We start from the raw sequence: 21859 nt of genomic DNA, 5'->3' as shown, positions 1-21859 counted from the left end.
ACTCACTCTGTAGACCAGGCTGGCCTCGAACTCAGAAATCCGCCTGCCTCTGCCTCCCGAGTGCTGGGATTAAAGGCGTGCGCCACCACGCCCGGCTAAAAATAAAGTTTCTTGACTTGAAGCTTTTTTGTTTTTTGTTTTTGTTTTTGTTGTGCCACCACGCCCGGCTAAGAAACTTTTTTAATTAACAAATTGTGCTAGAACAACTGATGTGTATAAAGAAAATTAGCCGGACACAAAAATAGTTAAACTTCCAGGTTGAGAATATTATCAGATATCTTCAGAATCTAGAGGCGGCAGAGTCATTTGGTGTGGTGTGGTGTGGTGTGGTGTGGTGTGGTGTGGTGTGGTCCTTGTGGTTTTGCTCACAGCTTGGGGGATGCAGCCCCAAGGTCTCCTCCATGATAGGTAAATGCTCTACCTCTGAACTTCAGCCCCAGCCCAAGGCAGTCTCTTAGGGCATCCACAAAAGGCAGTCATGATGGGTTCCTTCCCCACAATGAAGAATTTGTGCTGAAGAATGCCATGGGGATTATACCCAGGCATATGGGTGCACATCCCTAACACTGATGCTTCAGAGGCTAAGGCAAGAGGACTTCAGGTCCAAGGCCAGCCCAGGATACATGGTGAGAAAATAGATGGACAGGAAAGAGATTGGGAATAGAATATTTCCAGACACTTGTCTAACAAAGGAACTGTTATAGCTAAAATATGTAATGAAGTTTTACTGGTTAGTAACTTTTTTTATGGTAAGACTATAGTTGACATTTTACAAGAAAAAAAAAGTACACAAATGAGTCATAAGCATGGGAGAAGGTATCCTTACATTAAGGAAATGCAAGTGTAAAAGCTATAGTGATATATAGCACACTCCCAGAAGAATAGCGGCTATTAAAGAGGCCCATGACAGCCAGTGCTCCAGAGGTCAGGCATGCACGTCTTTTATCTCATATTTGGGAGGCAGAGCCAGATGGATCTCTGTGACTTCAAGCCTGGTCTACAGAGCAAGTTTTGGGATAGCCAGAGCTTCAGTTCACTTTGGAAAAGTAAACTTTGACCATTTTGGTTTTGTTTTTAAATAAAGTTCAACAGTCCAGTTCCCCTGCCGCATATCTAGTCAAGGAAAAGTTAAACCAGTGTCCATTAAATTAAGCTGCACAAAAAGTGATCATGACAGTTTGATTTATAGTAGCCAAAATAGCAGACAAGGACCACAAGTCAGATAAATAGTTTAATAGTGTAGTCAGACAGTGTGACACAATTCACCAGTGAATAGAAACAAGCCACAGGGATGAATCTGGAGACAGCACGCTGAAAGAAAAAAGGCACATGCAAAACAATATGCATTATCCAGTTCCACTTAAAAACGAGGTGGGCTTAATTTAGAAGAAAAACTAGGACTGCTTCCATAGACATTCAGGAAGACCAGATGGATGCAGTGAGAACTGCTACCAAGTGGACAAGGCTACACTCTGCATTTAACTATGTGAACAGAAACCAAGCAGGAACCACCAGGAGACGCATAGATAAGCTAATCACATTAGTGTTAGTGTGTGCTCTTACTGGGTAGTCCTGTAGAAGGTGCTTCTTTCTCTTCCTGGGATTTTGCTCATTCTCGCACGAAAAAAGTTAAGGTGTTGAGCAAAGGGAAGAATAGGAAACTCGAGTGCTGAGCCTGGCACTGCCGTTGGGTTTGCAGTGGTAGGCCCAAAAGGTCAAACCAGTGTAGAGGCTTAAGTCAGGAGGAACCCTGAGCTCTGTGAGGCGGGCAGGAGGGAGGGAGGGAGTTAGCCCACCATGAGCAAACACAGGAGGAGGCGTCAAGTATAGATTGATATTTTGTGATTTAATGTCAGTAGTTTGTAAATTACTAACAAATTACATTTAAAAAATAAGTCCTGATGGTTTGTTTCCTAATTGGTTTAAGCCATGGTTTGAGATTTTGTGCACATCTCATTTTTTTTTAAATCCTTTTCTTTTAATTTGCTTTCCATCTGAAGACTGGTACAAATGACTCTGAAAGGTAGGTAGGTTATTTAACATACTCAGTTTTAAGAAACTGTTACAGTTTTATAATAATAAAAACATAAGTCTTTCAAAGTGTTACAAAAAAAAAAAAAAAAAAAAAGGAAGGGTGTATGCAGTGTGTATTTTGCATTGTGGCTGTAAACTCTCAGTGGTCTAAGAAACAAGCCTGAATAAAAGTCACTGAGAGAAAGACAGAGCCTCACAGACTTTAGTGCCTGGCTGTTGGAGCTGCTGCTGAGCAGGAGACTCTGGCCACAGTGGCCTTTCCGTCTCTTCCCCCTGTAGTCTTACATGTCCAGTCAGCCCACAGACAACTAGCAGATGTCCTGTAATTACAGCCTAGCATCTGTTCTCAGGTTATTTTGAAAACTCCATTAGACAGACTTGTAAAGTCGTGTCTGTGATCTTTTCAGCTGCAGAAGATCATAAGTAAACAAGATGGCTTCAAGACAGTGAAGACTAATGAGACAGAATACCAGGTATGTAAGTACACATCTCCAAACGCATGGTGATGGAAATAGCTGCCATCTTCCCAGCTCACGGTGGGATTTATGAAGAACTTGGTACCTGGGCACACACTTACTAAGCTACAAAGGCACATGCAGATGCACAGGGCTGTCCTGCCAGTGCCCCACTCCCAGCCCAGCCCCTGGGCAGTGAGTGCTGTGCTGTTCCTATGGATATGTGGAGGTCTGTTTTCTTTTGTGTTTCTTTGAGTCAAGCTCTCACTCTGTAGCTCAGGCCACCCTCAAACTTGTAGCGATCCTCTGTCAGCCTCCCTAGTGTGAGGTTTACATCTGTGTCACAGCCACACACCTAGATTGATTTTTGTTCTTATATAAGCTATAGTATGCTTTGTATTATTCCACATTTTTCATTTTCATAGTGTATCTCAAGACCACATTCTTAATTTGTGGGGCAGTGGGGGCGGGGGTTGTGTGCACACAGCACAGGTGTGGACGTCAGATACAACTTCAGGTGTCTGTCCTTGCTGGCCTTGGTTCAGGTCTCCTTGTCCAGCTCCCACCTCCCCAGCGAACACTGAGATTACAAACGGGCTGCTGCTTCTGGCTCTGTAGGTCTGGGGATCTAAACTCAGGTCCTCACACTCATGTGGCAAGTGCTTTGCACACCAAGCCATCTCCCTAGCTCAGAATCCCATTCTCATCGTGGCTTCAAGTACATTGTTGTATGGCTGTGACATTAATGCTGTCATTCATCTTCTAGGAAATATTTACCAGATGTCTATCATGTTCATAAGGCTGCAAGGAATAATACTAAGATTACACTATTTTATATACATATGACTATGTTTTAGGGATGACCTACCAGAAATTCAATTGCTGAATCAAAGAGTGTGACTATTGATAAAGTTATCAGACTGACAAATATTAACCAGTGTGTTATATAAGACACAAATGAATTTTCAGTCCTGCCAGTACTGTATACCAATAGATTTCAACTGACAACATTCTATTAATTATACCTCTGTCTTGTGAGTCTTTCTTTTTTTGGGGGGTTGGGGGGGAGTGTTGAGACAGGGTTTCTCTGTGTGGCCCTGGCTATCCTGGAACTCACTTTGTAGACCAGGCTGGCCTCGAACTCAGAAATCCGCCTGCCTCTTCCTCCCGAGTGCTAGGATTAAAGGCGTGCGCCACCACGCCCGGCACTTATGAGTCTTTCTTAAACTTCTGAATCACTCCATCTTTAGAACACATCTATTTCAAATTGTGTACATTAGTAAAACTCACAACCTCTGTCAAGAGCACTGAGAAGGCAAAGGCAGGTGGATCTCTGTGAGTTCAAGGCCAGCCTGGTCTACAAAGCAAGTTCTGGGCCAGCCAGGGATAGTTAATACGATCCTCACAAAAACCAAAACAACCTCCCCTCCATAGGCACCATGTGGAGCATTGTGTGTCTAGACAGCACAATAAAATAGGATTTTTAAATTATTTATTATCTATACAGAGTTCTGCCCTGCATGTATGTCTGCAGTGGCTGTGAGCCACCATGTGGTTGCTGGGAATTGGACTAAGGTCTTCTGGAAGAGCAGCCAGAGCTCTTAATCTTTGAGCCATCTCTCCAGTCCATGGAAGAAAATTTAATACCTGATACCAAAGTTGTCTTTTTAAGAAGAAATTTTTATTTTAATTAAGTTAGTTCAGACTGGAGGATTGCTCACTTGGTAAAGCATTTGCATTGGAAGCTCAAGAACATCAACTGAGTCCCCAGAACCTATATAGAATCGGTAGTGCATGCCTCTAATCCTAGCATGGGAAGGCAGACAGCGGTGTCCTTGGGGTTCTCTGGCAAGCTAATCTAGCCTAGTTGGTAAACTCTGGGCCAGTGAGAGAACTTGTTTCCAAAGAGGTGGACCGTGTTCCTGAGGATGACGATAGGATGTCTCACACATACACACACACACACACACACACACACACACACACACACTCACACACACACACACACACACACACACTCACTGTTAAAAATAACAGCTGGGGAAATGGCTCAGTGCTAAAGCACTTTTGTGCAAACCTGAGAACTGAACTTATATAAATACTGGGTACCTGGAGAGTCCTCAGTGATCAAAGCTTTGCAGATACAGGGGTTCTGACAGCTCAGGGCCCAGTTAGAGACCCTGCCTCAGTGCAGTGGAGAGTAATCAAGAAGAACTTCTGTCATGCATCAGCCTTGGGCTTCCACACATGCACAACAGATTCACCTATGTCCACACATGTGAATGTGCATATACACATGCACACACCACATATACCCAAAGGCATTAATACATGAGTAAGAAACCCCTTGAAACAGGAGTGGAAACTTAGAAATAACTGTTTGCTTAGAAGAAAATATATTTAATTGTTAAAATAGTGCTACACTCTAGAAATCTCAGATTTGGGACTCTGGGGTAGATTTGTTAGTTCAAGGCCAGTTTGGGCTATGGTGAGATCCTTACCTCAAGGATGGTACAGGGGTTGGGGAGGAGTGCTTGAGAGATGGCTCAGTAGTTAAAAGCACTGGCTGCTCTTCCAGAGTCCTGAGTTCAATTCCCAGCACCCACATGACAGCTCATAACCATAACTATAGGCCTATGAGAGTTATGCCCTCTTGTGGTATACATACATGTATTCATAACACCCATATACATAAACAGATCTTTAAAGAAGGAGAATGAAGCCGGGCGGTGGTGGCGCACGCCTTTAATCCCAGCACTTGGGAGCCAGAGGCAGGCGGATTTCTGAGTTCGAGGCCAGCCTGGACTACAAAGTGAGTTCCAGGACAGCCAGGGCTATACAGAGAAACCCTGTCTCGGAAAAAAAAAAAAAAAAAAAAGAAGGAGAATGAGCAAGGAGACTGGAAATGCAGCTCAGTGGTGGGACAAACAGAGCATGCCCAGGACCCTGGCTTCAGTCCGAAGCCCCACAGAGAGCAGGCGTAGAAAGCATAGCACTCCCACACCGGGGAGGTTACCCTCACTATAGAAAACCCTCTCTCAAAAGAGCAAAAGCTAAAATAGACTTGTAAACTGAAATCGGGGACTCTAAGCAGATATTGAGCCAAAGTGACTTAAATCTAAATCTAATTAGAAAAACATTACCAGAGTGCCAAGGAGAGGAGTTGGCAAATATGATCAAAATACATCGCATGGAATTCTCAAGCCAGGTGTGGTGGCAGACACATTTAGTCTCAGCATTAGGAGCAGAGGCAGGTAGGTCTCTGAATTCGAGACCAGCCTGGTCTACAAAGCAAGTTCCAGGACAGGCTGTTACACACACAATCCCTGTCTTGGAAAGTAGGGAAAAAAGAAAAAAAAAATTCTCAAAGAATTAATAAAAAAAAATATTTTGGCTACCACAAACTTATTATTTATGCTTTGACATTTGGTCTGATATTTAGTAAATGCCAAAAATAAAAGCTATCCTAAAGGAAATGTCGAAGTATAACATTCTGTCTGAATAAATAGACAGCTTACAGACTTCAAAATTAGTAACGATAATATTTTTATAAAGTTGAATTATTATTTCAGATTCCTGGGACAATCATAATAGCTACTACCAAATAGCTCATCAGTAAATACTATCTAATTTTGGAATAAGACAGCTTTTTTTCTTAGCTTAAATTTGAGGACATTTGGCTATTTAGTTGATTTGGCCTCTCACTATTTAGCATTTAGTTGATTGCCTCTGTAATCCTGAGGCAGATACCCTTAGCTTCATTAGGTCTGTAGAACCTTAACACTATGGTAATTTGCATCTAAAAATTAAAATTTCTAGTTCATAACCAAATTGAGTAAAAGAAAGAATAAAAACACTTTCGCAGAGAATGGTGTCTCTGGGCACTGGGCACATACAGACCTTTGCTAAGAAGGCACCAGAGAGTTCCCTACAGGTTTTCACCTGCCTAAGTCAGGCAGCCCCTGTTTTAAACAGGTGGGCTCTGGAGAAAAGTTTTCTGAGGTGACAGAGCCCAATAATAGTCCTGTCTGAACGGCCACTGAGTTCAGGGAAAGTCAGCAAAAGAAGAAGACAGGGTTAGAGATGGAAGGAGCGTTAGACAGGGTGAGAGATGGAAGGAAGGAGCGTTAGACAGGGTGAGAGATGGAAGGAAGGAGCGTTAGACAGGGTGAGAGATGGAAGGAAGGAGCGTTAGACAGGGTTAGAGAAAGAAGGAGCATTAGACAGGGTTAGAGATGGAAGGAGCGTTAGACAGGGTGAGAGATGAAAGGAGCGTTAGACAGGGTTAGAGATGGAGGGAGCATTAGACAGGGTGAGAGATGGAAGGAGCGTTAGACAGGGTGAGAGATGGAAGGAAGGAGCGTTAGACAGGGTGAGAGATGGAAGGAAAGAGCGTTAGACAGGGTTAGAGATGGAAGGAGCGTTAGACAGGGTTAGAGATGGAAGGAGCGTTAGACAGGGTTAGAGATGGAAGCAGCGTTAGGCACTAGACTCCAGACCAGTGTGCTGTGGGCTGCAGAGCGAACCTCTGGCAGCTGTGTCCAAAGCATTTCAAGGAGCATTAGAAGGGGCTTACTCCATAAAGCCAGCTGAGGTAACACATACCTGTAATCTAAGCTGTCGTGAAGCAGGGAGAGGGGTAGGTACCTTTGACTCTTTCTAGACTTTTTATTTTCTTATCCATTTAAAATGTTTGCTATGGGTTTTTCCTGTTAGGCATGTTCTTTCTGTTCCCAATTTCTTCGGGGCTTAATGACAAAGGATGTTAAGTGGAAGGGAGGGAGAGGGAAGGTGTCCTATTAGGCAAAAGTAATAAGCAAAAAGAGTGCCTGCCCTCTTTCCCATCTGTCTTACGGGACACACTTGTGACTATTTCCCCAAGCCCCTGCCCACAAGTTCCTTTTTGTTTTGGTTTTTTTTTTTTTTATAGGACCCAACAGTGAAAGAGCCTGGAGTTAACACAACCCTTCAAGTGCGTTTCTTTGGAAAAAGAGGAGAAAAAAAACTCCATTATAAAGAATTTCGAAGGTAAACATAAAGATATTTATTTGGGAAATTTCTATATGTAATAAGTGAAGAAACTGCATATACTTATTTCCCAAGTTAACCTAAAAATGTAACATTCCTGTTCTCAAAATATTCTAGCCTATTTTAAAATATAATGTCTGACTTATAAAATGTAATGTTTCCTTTTGGTGATTTGATACTATCAGCTAAGTTTCACTTTGCTGTTGGTTGGTTGGTTTCACTTTGCTGTTGGTTGGTTGGTTGGTTGTTTTGAGACAGGATTTCTTTGTGTACCCTAGCAATCCTAGAACTGACTCTGTAAACCAGGCTAGCCTTGAACTCACAGAGACCTGCCTCTGCTTCCTGTCTGAGGGCTGGGATTAAAGGTGTGTGTCACCACTACCACCACCCTGCCATATTGTTCTCAATATAGAACAAACCAGCCCAACAAGGGTCATGCCCTGTTTCCCCGAGTACAGCTCTGCTGGGGCCAGCACTGGCTGATCTCAGCTGGATTTACTCTGCATTGAAACCAATCTGAGATGTGGGGCCTCAGCTGTGGTGTGCAGAGGCCCAGCAGTAAATATGCACATCCCCACATCAGGCCTGTGACAGCACCAGGGCAGTGCCCAGTGAAGCAGACAGCTCCATGTCGCAGGTAAAGCTGGATGCTAACACGGACCTTAGGCAGGTAACTGCCCTCCACTCATTTCTTTGTAAAATTGGGCCAGTAATTCGTGGGTTATCTAATTATTGTAGATAATAACATAGTGGAGCCCTGCTTGTCCTCTCCTTACTCACTGTGATTATAAGAGGGGGCCTCCCTGTAGCACTCTCAAACACAGTCTTAAAACAGGTACTAAAAAGAAGATGAGAACAGCACAAACATGGACCTGTACCTTCCTCAGCTCACTGCATTTGTACTAAGATTTGCTCTGTGTGTGTGTGTGTGTGTGTGTGTGTGTGTGTGTGTTAAAGGAGATTGCAGCACATGAAAACTTTGGGTTCTCATAATGCTTCCACATGACTCAGGCAATAAACCCTGGGGCGACCTTTTGAGATTCTTGTTCAAGAAAGTCAAAGTCAGCCTCACATCTGTTCAACCGTACCTTCCCACGGAGCTATGGCTGTGACTTTAATCAAAGGACTATGCTGTCTTTATTTTTAAAAGGCAAAGGGGAATGTTGAGTCTATAGATTCACACTGTTGCCCAAAAGACTACAGATAATGTCACGCAGATCTAAGCTTGCAATTCAACGTCACTGTTTCTATTTGGTGTCTATAAACAGTAGGAACCATTAATTATTAAGATTCTAAAAGTAGTGTTCTCTCCTGTATTTCAATTTTCCCAGTTACTGATATATTGCTACATTGGGAAAAATACTTTCCACAAGATGTTACTCTCTGTGGTTCTATTAAAGCGACAGTTTGCATGATTTTTCTCACAGTGATTACAGCTTTGGTTGTCAGATACGATCTGCACAAGCAGGCTGGACAGAGTGGACAGGACTGGACTCGGCCAGCTTCTCTCTCTCCCACAGTCCTGAGGCTTCATCCTTCTGCTCCCTGCAGAGGCTGCCGCTCGGTGCAGAAGGAACCGACTTGCAGACACACTTACAATGTTAAGATGGAATAACACTAGCTGCTTATACTAATTTCTTATTTTAATATTTAGATTTATGGAAAATTTACAAACAGAAGTTCAAGAAATGGAATTCCTTCAGTTCTCTAAAGGTCTGAATTTCATGAGAAAAGAAGACTTTGCAGAGTGGCTACTTTTCTTCACTAACACTGAAAATAAAGATATTTACTGGAGAAACGTGAGAGAAAAGTTGTCAGTCGGAGAGGTTGGTATTCCTTTTCTTACACATGTGATAGAAATGAAAAAAACTAGAAATTCCAAATAACCAAGTAAATTAACTTCCAAAGGAACTCAGACTACCCTGTGTGCCCATTTTAAGTGAGAAAATATGATGTGTGTGATGCAAAATGATCATGACCAAGCTGGCACTCTGGGTTTTGTACGTGTCTTACTTACTTTTCTGTTGCTGTGATAAAACACCATGCCTAAGGCAACTCATAAAGGAAAGCGTTTGATTTGGGCTTATGGTTTCCGAGAATTAGAGTCCATGGTGACAAAATGTACAAAGTCAAGCAGTCCTCTGAGGGGGGAGGGAGGATTACAGGAAAAAACAGAAAAGAAGACTCAGAGACAAAGGTTAGAAATTAGGAGGGCTGTCCAGTCAGTACTGCAGCAGCCTCGAGTTTAATTCTCCTAGGCTTTAAATACTTTACAGTATGGAGGGAAGCAAAGTCACAAGCCAGCAGAGACGGTGGCTGATGTACATTTGATATCTGTACCAATCCAGAGGCCTCCCTATTCCTCCCTGTTCCTTCCTCCAAGATTAACAGAGCTCAGCCCCTTGCCTTGAGCTTCAAGTGCATCTCCTCTTATCATTCCATGGGTCAGCAGACCAGGAAATCTGCCAGGAAACTCTGCCTGACAGGTAGGCTTTCACAGAAGCAGGCAGAATGGCTCCTGACAACAAAGAAAAGGCATGGGGTAAAGAACAACTGAGAGCTCACATCTTAATCCACAGGCAGGAGACAGAGAAGCACATAGGACATTGCAGTCTTTGAAACCTCAAAGTATGACACACCTCCTCCAATAAGCCACGCCTCCTAACCCTTCTCAAATAGTTCTACAAACTGTGTGTGGATTTCAAGTGGTGTGTGTTTGTTTTATTTATGTTTGTTTTGAATAAGTGCCTTGCCATACTGTGTGGACTGATCTTATACTTGGGAGCTCAAGTGACCTTTCACCTCAGCTGTGGCTGTTTCTATTCTTATGTTAACTTGGATCCCCAGAATTGTTTGCATAGGAATTTTTACATCCACACATGAGACATTGAGGGACCCTGCCCCAAATTGGTTCTCATTGGTAAATAAAGATGCTGGCAGCCAATGGCTGGACAGCACAGACAGAGGCAGTAGCCCATGTAAGTGGAGGGGAATGCTATCCAACTGGGTCCAGGGCAGCAAAGATGAAATATAACATTTAATAAATAATAACTCAGGATTATCAGAGGGAGGTGGATTAGCCACATAGAGGTTAGGGAATGGCCCACCCATTGAGCTGTTTTAACAATATCAAAACATAAAGTCTATGTGTGTCTTTCATTTGAGAACCCAGAACAGGGTGGATAGCAAGAAACACCCCTGAGATCAATTTAAACATTTAATTAGATACTACTATGCTCAGCTTCCCAAAGCAGCTGGGACCTCAGGCATGTGTTGCCACACTATCTTTTCCCCCTTTGTAATTGTATGTAAGCAAAATGTTTTTGTGTGAACAACTATGTTTATATAAGGTCTTTAAAACTATTTCTATTTTTTTTAATTATGAACCCCTTTTTCTTTGTTTTTGATTTATTTATGTGTATGCCCATGTATGTGTGTGTGAGTGTGTATATGTCTGAATCACATGTGTGTAAATGCTTACAGAGGCCAGAGAATGGTGTCAGATCCCTTGGAACTGGAGTTTCAGGAAGATGCAACCCCTTTATGTAGGTGTTAGGAATCGAATATGACTCCTCTCATATGACTCGCAGCCATTATCAGTAACTCCTAGGCCATCTCTCTAGCCTTCAAAAGCTATTTCTAACAAAAGGGAGAAGATAAAATATGAGTGATCTTTTTTTCTCCTCTGGAGACACGGTCTCACGATGTAGTCCACTCAGGCCTGAATTCCTAATTCTCCTGCCTCAGCCTCCAGTGTGCCACCATACCCAGAAAGGTAATACCACTGATAATTGCAACAGAAATACATAATTACAAATGAATTTAATTTTAAAATTAAAAAGTGTTTACAAAGGCCGGGCGTGGTGGTGCATACCTTTAGTCCCAGCACTCGAGAGGCAGAGGCAGGCGGATTTCTGCAGAGGCAGGCGGATTTCTGAGTTCGAGGCCAGCCTGGTCTACAAAGTGAGTTCCAGGACAACCAGGGCTACAGAGAGAAACCCTGTCTCAAAAAACAAAAAACAACAGTGTTTACAAAGATGGTGCATTTCTTTAATCCCAGCATTCCAGTGGCAGAGGCAGATAGATCTTGAGTTCAGTGCCAGCCTGGTCTACAGAGCAAGTTCCAGAACAGCCAGGGTTATACAGAGAAACCCTGTCTCAAAAAACAAAAATTTTAAAATTAAAAACAAGGAAATTTTACAACTTTGCTTAGATACAAAGAAAACTTATGTAATCTCAGAGATGTTCCTATTTTGGAGAATAGGAACTCAGATATTATACATATAAATGTTTCTCCTGGGCTGTGTCAGGTTGACAGCTGGGGCAAATTAGGATGTAATGGATTCTTTTAAATCTGTGACTACAAAACACTTAAAGGACCCAAGACTTCTCTGTTCAGTATCTGAGAGCTTTCCAGGCCAGTCTGTTGATCTCTATAAAGTATCTGAAACTTCCATCTGTTTCCAAATCACCCTGCACAATTTAATGGATGCTTACAGAAGATGCAGGATTATTGGGTCAGAGCCAAAAACCAAAAACAAACAAAACAAAACACAACAAAAAAACTAATACTCATAACACAACAGTAGTATGAGCGTCCTGTTTGGGAAGGTTTCCCCTTGCCCATAACAGCTACTCTGTGAGTCCCAGAGGAAAACTTCTGTGTGGTCATACACAGCCCAACCCGCTGTCTTTCAGAAGAGGCAGGAAGCAGGGTGTCCTGACCTGTGCTGCAGAAGGAAGCATTGTTTTCAGTGTGTGGCAGGAAACAAAGCCGTCCTCTGTCTGGGGAAAACACTGTGTATTCAAGGCTGCCCATGATACATCCATCTATGGAAAGATGTTCAGGAACCAAACAAGGCAGTTGTGCCTCTGTTGAAAAGATAATTAAGAAGTGTTGTCTCCCACAGCAAGAGGGAGCAGCACCACCCAGCAGCCCACCAGACACGTGAGGAAAGTATCAGTGCTGGATAGTTTCATATCAGCTTGACACAAGCTAAAGTCATCTGAGAGGAGAGAGCCTCAAGTAAGAAAATGCCTCCATAAGATCAGGCTGTAAGCAAGTCCATAGGGCATTTACTTCATCAGTGATTGTTGGGGAAGGGCCCAGCCCATTGTGAGTGGTGCCATCCCTGGGCTGGTGGTCCTGGGTTCTATAGGAGAGCAGGCTGAGCAAGCCATGAGAACCAAGCCAGTAAACCCTTTCTTTCCTCCCGAAGTTGCTTTGGTCGTAGTGCTGCATCACAGCAAGGGTAACCCTTGCCAGGGCAGGACATGAAGTCACAAGGAGAGAAATCACATATCAACAGTGTCGAACCTCATTTTGAGGTGGTCCAAGGTCAAGTGGTAATGAGACGCCATTTTTACCGATCAGAAGAGCGCAGTGCACAAGCTCCTGAGTTTGCCCTCAGTGTGGTGAACAAAATGAAGGAGACATCAGAAGGGTTGTATTCCATGCCTGTTTTAAGATCATGAATGATACACAAAGAAATTCTCCTTGTTTCACAACTGTGCTGACAAATTCACTGTGGAAAAAAAAAGAAAGCAACGTGCAGAACTGTGAAGAGCTTGTTCCCGAGTTCAGCCTGGCAGTTTGTGTGGTGTGGATGCACGGCCGCTTTTGTGGGAGCTGTGTATTTCAGGAAGCACAGAGGCATTGTCGGTGCCTTTGCAGTGAGATCAGAAGAGGGGTCACCCTTCCTGCCAACATCATCCAGAGAATCTGATACCTTCTGGCCTCGGTGGACACCAGGCATGCAAGTGGTGCACAGACAACACCATACACATAGGGAAAAGAATTTTTTCATTTGTTGCAGTTTTACAAATAAATCTTTGGTTATTCCACAAAGACCCACAGAGGCTGAGAGCAGTGCAGCCTGAGTAGACGCATGCGCACAAACTGGAGGGCGCTAGGGCCCTGCAAAGACAAAACCTGGAAGACCTTACCTTCAGATTAAGAGCTTTGAACGCGGCTGTGTGGATCTGGAACCCAGCCACTCCTGAGACTGAGGAGAGAGGGGTGATGAGGTAGAAATCAGTCCGGGCAACATCACCTGAAGGAGGAAATTTTTCTCTCTGATTTCTTTTTACTGGAAAAAGCTTTTTTAACCTGGGTTTTGTTTGTTTTTAACTACATAGATAATAAAGTCAGATAAACCAAGGTTCATATCCATAGACCTTGGACTAAGAACCTAAGTGTTGCTTCTCTGAGATTTAGGGTTAGATCGTACACCTCATAGATGGCAGAGCTGAAGTTTCAGCATAGGCCCTCTTGCTCCGTGCCCTGCAACCTGCATAAGGAAGAGAGGCCCACTGGCCAGGGTGTGTTAGGCTCCTTGGCCACAGTCACAAAGCACAGAAACCTGCCTTCTCTCTGGCCTGAGATCCAAGTGCTGGCAAAGCTGGGTTTACATTGTTCTTAGTGAAATGCCTCTCAGCTAACACGGTGTGTGTCCTCTGTCCTTCTGTGACTGCTGTTCTGTGGGTGTGTGCACACGTCCACAGAACAGCAATGGACACTAATGTGCACTCCCTTAGACATCAGCCTTTCAGGAATACAGCCCACCCATGACCTCACTTTACTCCGCAGCCTCCTTACAAGAGGGCTAGAAGATTCTCATCTTCAACATGAGAATGAGGAAGGGAACTAGGACTGGTCCACACAGGCGCATGGACCCACCGCAGCTCTAGAGTCTAGATCGTATTCTCTGTCTTCAGTACTTATCAACTTGCCTAGAGATAAGGTCAGAGGCTTTAGGGTAGAAGACTTATCATTAATACGATTTTGATGTATCTACAAAATTGTAACTTTAAAACCCTTTTGTTTTTATTAGAGCATTAGTTTGGATGAGTTCAAGTCCTTTTGCCATTTTACAACGCATTTGGAAGATTTTGCTATCGCCATGCAAATGTTTAGTTTAGCTCATCGCCCTGTGAGGCTGGGTAAGATGTGTGTCCTTTACTTTCTCTTGTCTGTAAGTAGTTTCACGGATCAGGCGGTGATGACGCCTCTGGTGTTCTCAGTTCACTCACTCAAGAGTTACTTTACTTGCTTCTTTACTTTTTTGTTCTCAAGAAGGGGGAAGGGAGTGGGAGTTGACCATGTTCCTGGGAGCCGTGATTAAGGTGAAATGACTTCCTTGGCTTTCCTGATGTGTCTTAGCCAAATGTGGGGTTTGAATACACTCACGTGGGTATGCTTGTGTTTACTTCTCAAGCAATGGAAGTATGGATTAGATCCACTTGAACTGAATCACCTGGTTGATTGGCAGTTTCTCGTTCGCTTTTTAGCAGAGTTCAAGAGAGCCGTGAAGGTGGCGACTGGACAGGAGCTCTCGGACAATCTTCTGGACACCGTCTTCAAGATCTTTGACCTGGACGGGGACGAGTGCCTCAGCCACGGCGAGTTCCTTGGGGTACTGAAAAATAGGATGCACCGAGGCTTATGGGTAAAACATCTTGGGTTTTGTTTTGTTTTGTTTTTTGGTTTTTTTTTTTTTTTTTTTTGGTTTTTCGAGACAGGGTTTCTCTGTGTAGCCCTGGCTGTCCTGGCACTCACTTTGTAGACCNTGTAGACCAGGCTGGCCTCGAACTCAGAAATCTGCCTGCCTCTGCCTCCCGAGTGCTGGGATTAAAGGCGTGTGCCACCATGCCCAGCTAGTATTTTCTTTGCTTTAAAAATAACCTGAGTCTGGAGAAAACATCAGGAGGACCTGGGTTCCACCGCAGGCCCCATGCATATGCTAGGCTAGTCAGCATGTGCTCCGTGGCAGGTGCCGAGAGTCTCAGTTCTGGGGAGACAGACAGTGGGGCCGCTAGACTGACTAGCCTGCTTTGTGAACTTCAGGCCAGAGAATGACACCCAAGGCTATCCTCCGACTTCTGTCACTGCGCACATGCATGCACATACACTTTGGACATATGTGCATACACACAAACTTGTATATTCATGTGCACACACACACATACAAAAATCTGAATTTAAATTCAGAAATCAGCCTAGGATCTGACTTTGGATCTGACCTTGGACTCAATACCCATCTCCAGTTTCAAGTCCTGCTCTGCTGTGTATTAACTAATGAATCTTGAAAAGCCACTTAGGCCGGGCGGTAGTGGCACACGCCTTTAATCCCAGCACTTGGGAGGCAGAGACAGGCAGATTTCTGAGTTAGAGGCCAGCCTGGTCTACAGAGTGAGTTCCAGTTCAGCCAGGGCTACACAGAGAAACCCTGTCTTGAAAAAAAAAAGCAAAAAAAAAAAAAAAAGAAAAGCTACTTAGTTTTTCTGTGCCTCAGATACCTCATCTATATAATTAAGCAAACTAATAAATTCAACCAACAATAGCTACATTAGGAACTACACAGAACTCTCAGCACCCATCATGGCTGCTCGCAGTCAGTGCTCTGACTGAGGGACAAGCACAGCCCAGAATTTTGTTTGCATTAGCGTCTACACAGATGGTAGGGAGTTAGGATGAGAGACAGGAAGGAGTGGTGATCGAGAATGTGATGCTTGTATTCATGACAACTTAGAAAACAATTCATCTGCAAGAATTCCCACAGCACATATAATCTGAGGGAAATTAATAACTACGGTTTTCATTTCATGCATTTGGCAGCATAGGCCACCCTCAGCTTTCTTTAGAGCAGTGTGGGAAGGCGATAAACAAGGCTGTAAGGGGCATGGAGCCATGCCTCACCAGAGCACCAGTGACTGCTCCTCTTTCTTTCCGAGCACAGGTGTCACAGCAGCAGAGTGTGCAAGAATACTGGAAGTGTGTGAAGAAGGAAAGCATCAAGGGAGTAAAGGAAGCCTGGAGACAACAAGCTGGCAAAGGCGCCTTCTAAGGGGAAGCTGATGGAGCTCCAGGAGCCAGAAAGTGGTTTTTCCAAGAGCTGACTGTTTCTGTGTCTTCATTGAGTTTCTTTTGAGTGTGAAGATGTGAAGACTCACTTTCTGATTTGGGGGATTTGGGAGGGATGAAGGGGAGGTGAATAAGTGTGTGCCACAGTGGGAAGTCAGAGGTCAGCCTGTAGGAGCTGGTTCTCTCTGTCTACCGTGGGAGTCCCAGAGATTGAACTCAGGTCACGAGCTTTGACATCAAGTGCCTTTACCTGATAAGCCATCTCACCAGCTCCGACTCCATCATTTCTTGGTGACTTTTCATTACACAAAGTATTCCTTTATGGAAATCCACACTGCTCTATTAAAGACTTATGTACAAAGTGTGCTTTCTGGAGGGCTAAACAAGTCAGGGGAGGAACTTCATTCCCAAGACAGGTACGGATCCCAGAAGCCATGGTAGCTTAGGGAATACGTGCAGTTAAAGGCTTGCTCCAGTGTTCTTTGCTCCCTGCCTTGAAATAGCACATAATGGCAGTGTCCTGTCTGGCAGCAGGATGAAGTATTTACATTGATACAAAAAAATTTTTCTTTTTTAAATGTTCTATGCTTTTGAAATATAAATACAGTCTCCTCTCCCAGACACAGAGGGGAGAGGGCTCAGCCAGCAAAGGACACAGCTGTGTACCATGCTTTCCTAACAAGCAGCACACAGAGTTCCATCTAAAACCACTCATACACACACAGATACACACATCACACACATACAGTGATCATAATAGCAAGTTTTCTTAAGCTACAGTATCTTGGGTTGTGGGAAATATGGCACTATAAAGTAGCTTGCAATAAAATAAATATGAAATGATGTTATGTGAAGATGTACATGTGTATGTGTATGTATACAGGTGGACATACATGTGTATGTGGAAGCTCCTGCTCCTGCAAATACCCCCATGTTTCTGAAGTGATCCCAATAAACCCATGAGCTCACCAAGCTAGACTTGGGTGATATTGCTAGTTTGGTCTCTCATCCATTCTTTTTTTTTTTTTTTCAGATTTATTTATCTTATGTGTACAAGTGTCTTACCTACACGTACGTATGTATACCTTGTGTGTACCTGTAGATGGTGAGACACCATGTGGTGCTAGGAACCAAACCCAGCTTCTTTGCAAGAATAGCAAGTGCTTTAAGTTTTTGAGCTCTCTCTCCAGTACTCTGTCCTTTATCTGGTGAAACATTTGTCCATGTCTCCATGGAAACAGTGCGCAACAACAAAATCACAAAACATTACGAGATTTTGGGGGGCTTGTTGTAGGGGTCTTAGGTTGTTTTGAGACAGGGTCTCACTATGTTACTCTGCCTGGCCTACACCTTAATATGTAGTCCAGGATCTCCATTGAGTTCACAGAGATCCACCTGCCTCTGTCTCCCAAGTGCTGGGACTAAAGACATGACAGTAAAGTATCTCAATACCAAAGGGTTGGCCACACCTGCAAGACCGAAGGACTACAGTAGAGACCCCTCACAGATGTGTCAAATAATTTTCAACAAGACTGCCCAGAATATTAAATAAAGAAACTACTGGGTTTTTTTTTTCAACCAATTGTGCTAGGAAAACTAGATATCCACATGAAAAAGAGTGAAGCTGAATCCTTTTACCATATGCAAAAAAAAAAAAAAAAAACATGTACTCCAAACACATCAATGGGCTGAATGGAAGAAGCCACAAAGCTCCATGGTACTGGGACTATTTCTGGTTTCCTAGCTACAATTCCCAAAGCACAAGAAAAGACGGTAGAAGCAAGACAACGAGTATGCAAAGGGATCTTCCTCGGAGTTAGAGCTCAGCTCAGTGGACTACATCTCTGTGAACTCAATGGAGATCCTGGACTACATAGCAAGAAAGAGGAACCATAATTCTTAGATTAGAGGAAACGGTTACAAATCATAGAGCCCAGGAGGACTGACATCTAGAAAATATCATTCCTACAACTTAGTAACAGCTGTTTAAAGCAGGCTTGCTGGCTTATACCTGTAACCCCAGAACCCAGGAGGCAGAAGCAGGAAGACCACCAGTTAGAGAGCAGCAAGAACTTCTCATGCACACACAGGCAAAATGGAAAAGATGTGAACGGATGACTCTTTGAAGTTGTGTAAGTGGAACCATGCACCTGAGAAGGCATGGTGGCACCCTGGTCTCTCAGGGTTGGTGCCATGCCTCTCTGTAGACATCCCTGTCCTGCAGCTCTCACGCCACCAAAACCAGTGCTATGTGGATCACTCTGAAGTTGTGCACCCGGCTTGAGATGCAGCTTTGGTCCCTCTTGGGGTGCTGACCATGAGGAAACACTTCCCAGACCACACCTCAGTGGTGCTGGTCTCTTACTAATCACAGCCCCAGCTAATGAGAAACCCCAGATTCTTTTTTTTTTTTTTTTTTTTTTTTGGTTTTTTCGAGACAGGGTTTCTCTGTGTAGCTCTGGCTGTCCTGGCACTCACTCTGTAGACCAGGCTGTCCTCGAACTCAGAAATCCGCCTGCCTCTGCCTCCCGAGTGCTGGGATTAAAGGCGTGCACCACCACGCCCGGCTGAAACCCCAGATTCTTAATTCAAAATAGCACAAAGATGGCTCTATAAAGTCTCTGCTTCCCCTCTGGAACTCCCCAAACCAGACCTTTGTTGTCTGCACTGCCTCCCATATTCCTGTCTTCCAAGCTCCTGTGACAGCTCATTGAACTCTGAGCACAGAATTGTTTTCTATCTCAAAACCCCAAATATCTTCCACAGTCCTTCCAAAAACACCATGGTCAGATCTGTGAGAACAGTACTCCATGATCCTGTGCCAACCTCTCTTCTAGTTTGTTTCCTGTGCTGTGACAAACAACTGTAAGACCCCCAAAGCTGGGCCTCCGCTCAAGTCCCGGGATGAGCTGGCCAGCACCCCAATGACTCGAGAGAAAACCACACCTGATGCAAACTGCAAGAGGTTTTATTATCAGTTAGCTGAGGATGAAGTCCCTCTGCCACCGTGCAGGGCAGGGGAGTTCGACCCTGAGTGGTAACAGTAGGGGGCTTTTAACAGCTAGCTGAGGAATTGGGAGGAGTTGGGAAGAGAGTTGGTTACATCTCTTTTCTGGCGAGGGAGGAGGGGGAGGGGAGTGAGCTGCAGCCTCCTCTCCAGTGTCTATCTCCATGTCCTTGTAGGTCTTCCTACAATTATCACATCTCTGGCTGTAAGGCACAGAAACAAAAAAGGTTTTTTGCTGGCTATAGAGAACAAAGAGCTTCTTTCTGGCTGCATATTTAGAGATCAGGGAAAACAAGCTTGGGGCTTTACCTTCCAGGGAAAAACGCTCTAAGTCGGGGTCTCACACAACATGACTGAAATCAACTTGGAGGGGAAAGGGTTGAATTCAGCTTATGTGTCCTGTAGATCACAGTCCATCATGAAGGTAGCTTCAAAAGGCTTCATTGCATCCTAACAGCACCTAGATGATGACCAAACCCTTAAACATGTGGATGTTTGGGGGACATTTATGATCCCATGGACAGGAACCAGTGAGGCAAGTTAGCAGGTAAAAGCATTTGCTTTTGATACCATGGGTTTGCTCTCTGGAACCCACATACAGGATGGGATATGGTGGCTCATCTCTAATGCCAGCCATTCCCCCCATGAGACAGGAGGCAAAGACAGGACTTCACTCTTGTAACATAGTGAGAGACAAATCTCACCCCAAGTGAAGGAGAGAACTGACTCCTACATATGTGTTTTATTTGTTTGGTTCCCCCCCCCCCCCAGACAGGTCTCATTAAGCAGTTCTGGCTGTCCTGGAACTCAGTATTCCAACTAGGCTAGCTTCAATTTCACAGAGATCCACCTGCCGCTGCCTCCCAGGTGTTGGGATTAAAGGCTAATACCACACATTTATCTTTTAAGATAAAACTCTAATACAGAGTTGGAGAGATGGCTCTGCTGAGCATTGACTGTTCTTCCAAAGGTCCTGAGTTCAATTCCCAGCAACCACATGGTGGCTCACAACCATCTGTGATGAGAACCAATGCTCTCTTCTGGTGTGTCTGAAGACAGCTACAGTGTACTCATAAAATGAAATAAATAAATCTTAAAAAAAAAAAAAAAGCAACACTTCGAATAAGTATATCATAGGATAAAATGCATCTGACACCTCACTACAAAATGGATACTAAAGATAAAATGAAATAGCTAAGAATGCTTTTTTAAAAAACTAATGCAGATGAATTGCAATGATAATAGTAATAACCTGTGGTGGCGCACGCCTTTAATCCCAGCACTTGGGAGGCGGAGGCAGGGGGATTTCTGAGTTTGAGGCCAGCCTGGTCTACAAGGTGAGTTCCAGGACATCCAGGGCTACACAGAGAAACCCTGTCTCAAAAAAACCAAATAATAATAATAATAATAAAAAAATAACATGTAACCAGTAGCTCAGGCACAGTCCTATTGGAAGCGTTTCCCCGGATAAATTAACATTTCTGAAACACTCTTGGGTGACTGACCTTTAGACTATGTAACAACTTGGTAGAAAAACAAGCAAAGAGGCTGGGCAGTCAGAGGCTTCTATAACTCCAGCTATGTGGGAAGCTGGGGGAAGATACACTTGTGTTCAAGGGTTTGAGGCAAACCTGGGCAAAAGTGAGATTCTAGGTGGGAAAGGAAAAGGGAGGGGAGAAACAAGGAGAAGCAGAGGGAATGGGGGGGGTGGAAACGGGAGGAGCAGAAGGAGGGGAGGAGCAGAAGGAGGGGAGGAGCAGAAGGAGGGGAGGAGCAAAAGGAGGGGGAGGAGCAGAAGGAGGGGAGGAGCAGAAGGAGGGGGAAGAGGGAAGAAGCAGCTGATGACTGCATTCCGCTTGAGAGGGGAGAGAGCACAAAGATTGGCCTGAGTCCCCAAGAAAGCTCTGAGCAGTGTACAAATTAAGACAAGACACCAACCCATACTTACCAGATTGGCAAAAAGTAGAATGTGATCTAGGAGTGTTAGCGTGGACTCAGGAAACAAGATCCCTGTGTCTGCTGCCTACACACTGACAATCTTAAGGAAACTTAGAGCAAGCCTGCCTCCTGGCCAGATGTCCCCAGAGAGACATGCTAATGGTCAGAGGGTGGCTCCAAGGGCTTCCTGTCAGGACTGCCTGCACCAGTGTCCACCACTAAGGAAATAAATTGTGCCAAGGAAGATGGCACTGAGTTAGACTGAACAGCAGGAAGATGAGTCCATGTAGTAAGCTGAAGACACAGGGTGTGAGACCTAGACTGACCACAGTTTATGTAAATCGGCAACTAGAGCTACTGACGTGGCCCAACAGATAAAGGTGCTTGCCACCAAGCTTGACCATCTGAGTTCAAGCCCTGGAACCCACCTGATGGGAGGATAGAATATGGTCCTACAAGTTGTCCCCTGACTGCTACATACATGTGCACTATGGATCTCTTTGAGTTCAAGGCCATCCTGGCCTACATAGAGAG

At 44.2% G+C, this 21859-nt stretch overlaps 1 protein-coding gene across 1 annotated transcript in view; it reads left to right on the top strand.

The window, feature by feature from the left end:
- The window catches only part of Micu2 (mitochondrial calcium uptake 2), a 79226-nt gene extending 61851 nt beyond the window's left edge, over positions 1-17375 (top strand). The window contains exons 7-12 of the mRNA XM_021182414.1: positions 2442-2507; positions 7420-7517; positions 9172-9343; positions 14351-14459; positions 14808-14965; positions 16256-17375. Coding sequence (XP_021038073.1) covers positions 2442-2507; positions 7420-7517; positions 9172-9343; positions 14351-14459; positions 14808-14965; positions 16256-16363 — 711 coding nt within the window. The 3' untranslated portion in view covers positions 16364-17375. The remainder of the gene's footprint in view (positions 1-2441; positions 2508-7419; positions 7518-9171; positions 9344-14350; positions 14460-14807; positions 14966-16255) is intronic.
- Positions 17376-21859: the final 4484 nt, after the last annotated feature.

This window comes from Mus caroli, chromosome 14 (assembly GCF_900094665.2).
Source record: "Mus caroli chromosome 14, CAROLI_EIJ_v1.1, whole genome shotgun sequence".
Taxonomy (NCBI): Eukaryota; Metazoa; Chordata; class Mammalia; order Rodentia; family Muridae; genus Mus; species Mus caroli.
The sequence above is the reverse complement of the archived record's forward strand: the minus strand, read 5'-3'. Positions and strand labels throughout refer to the sequence as shown.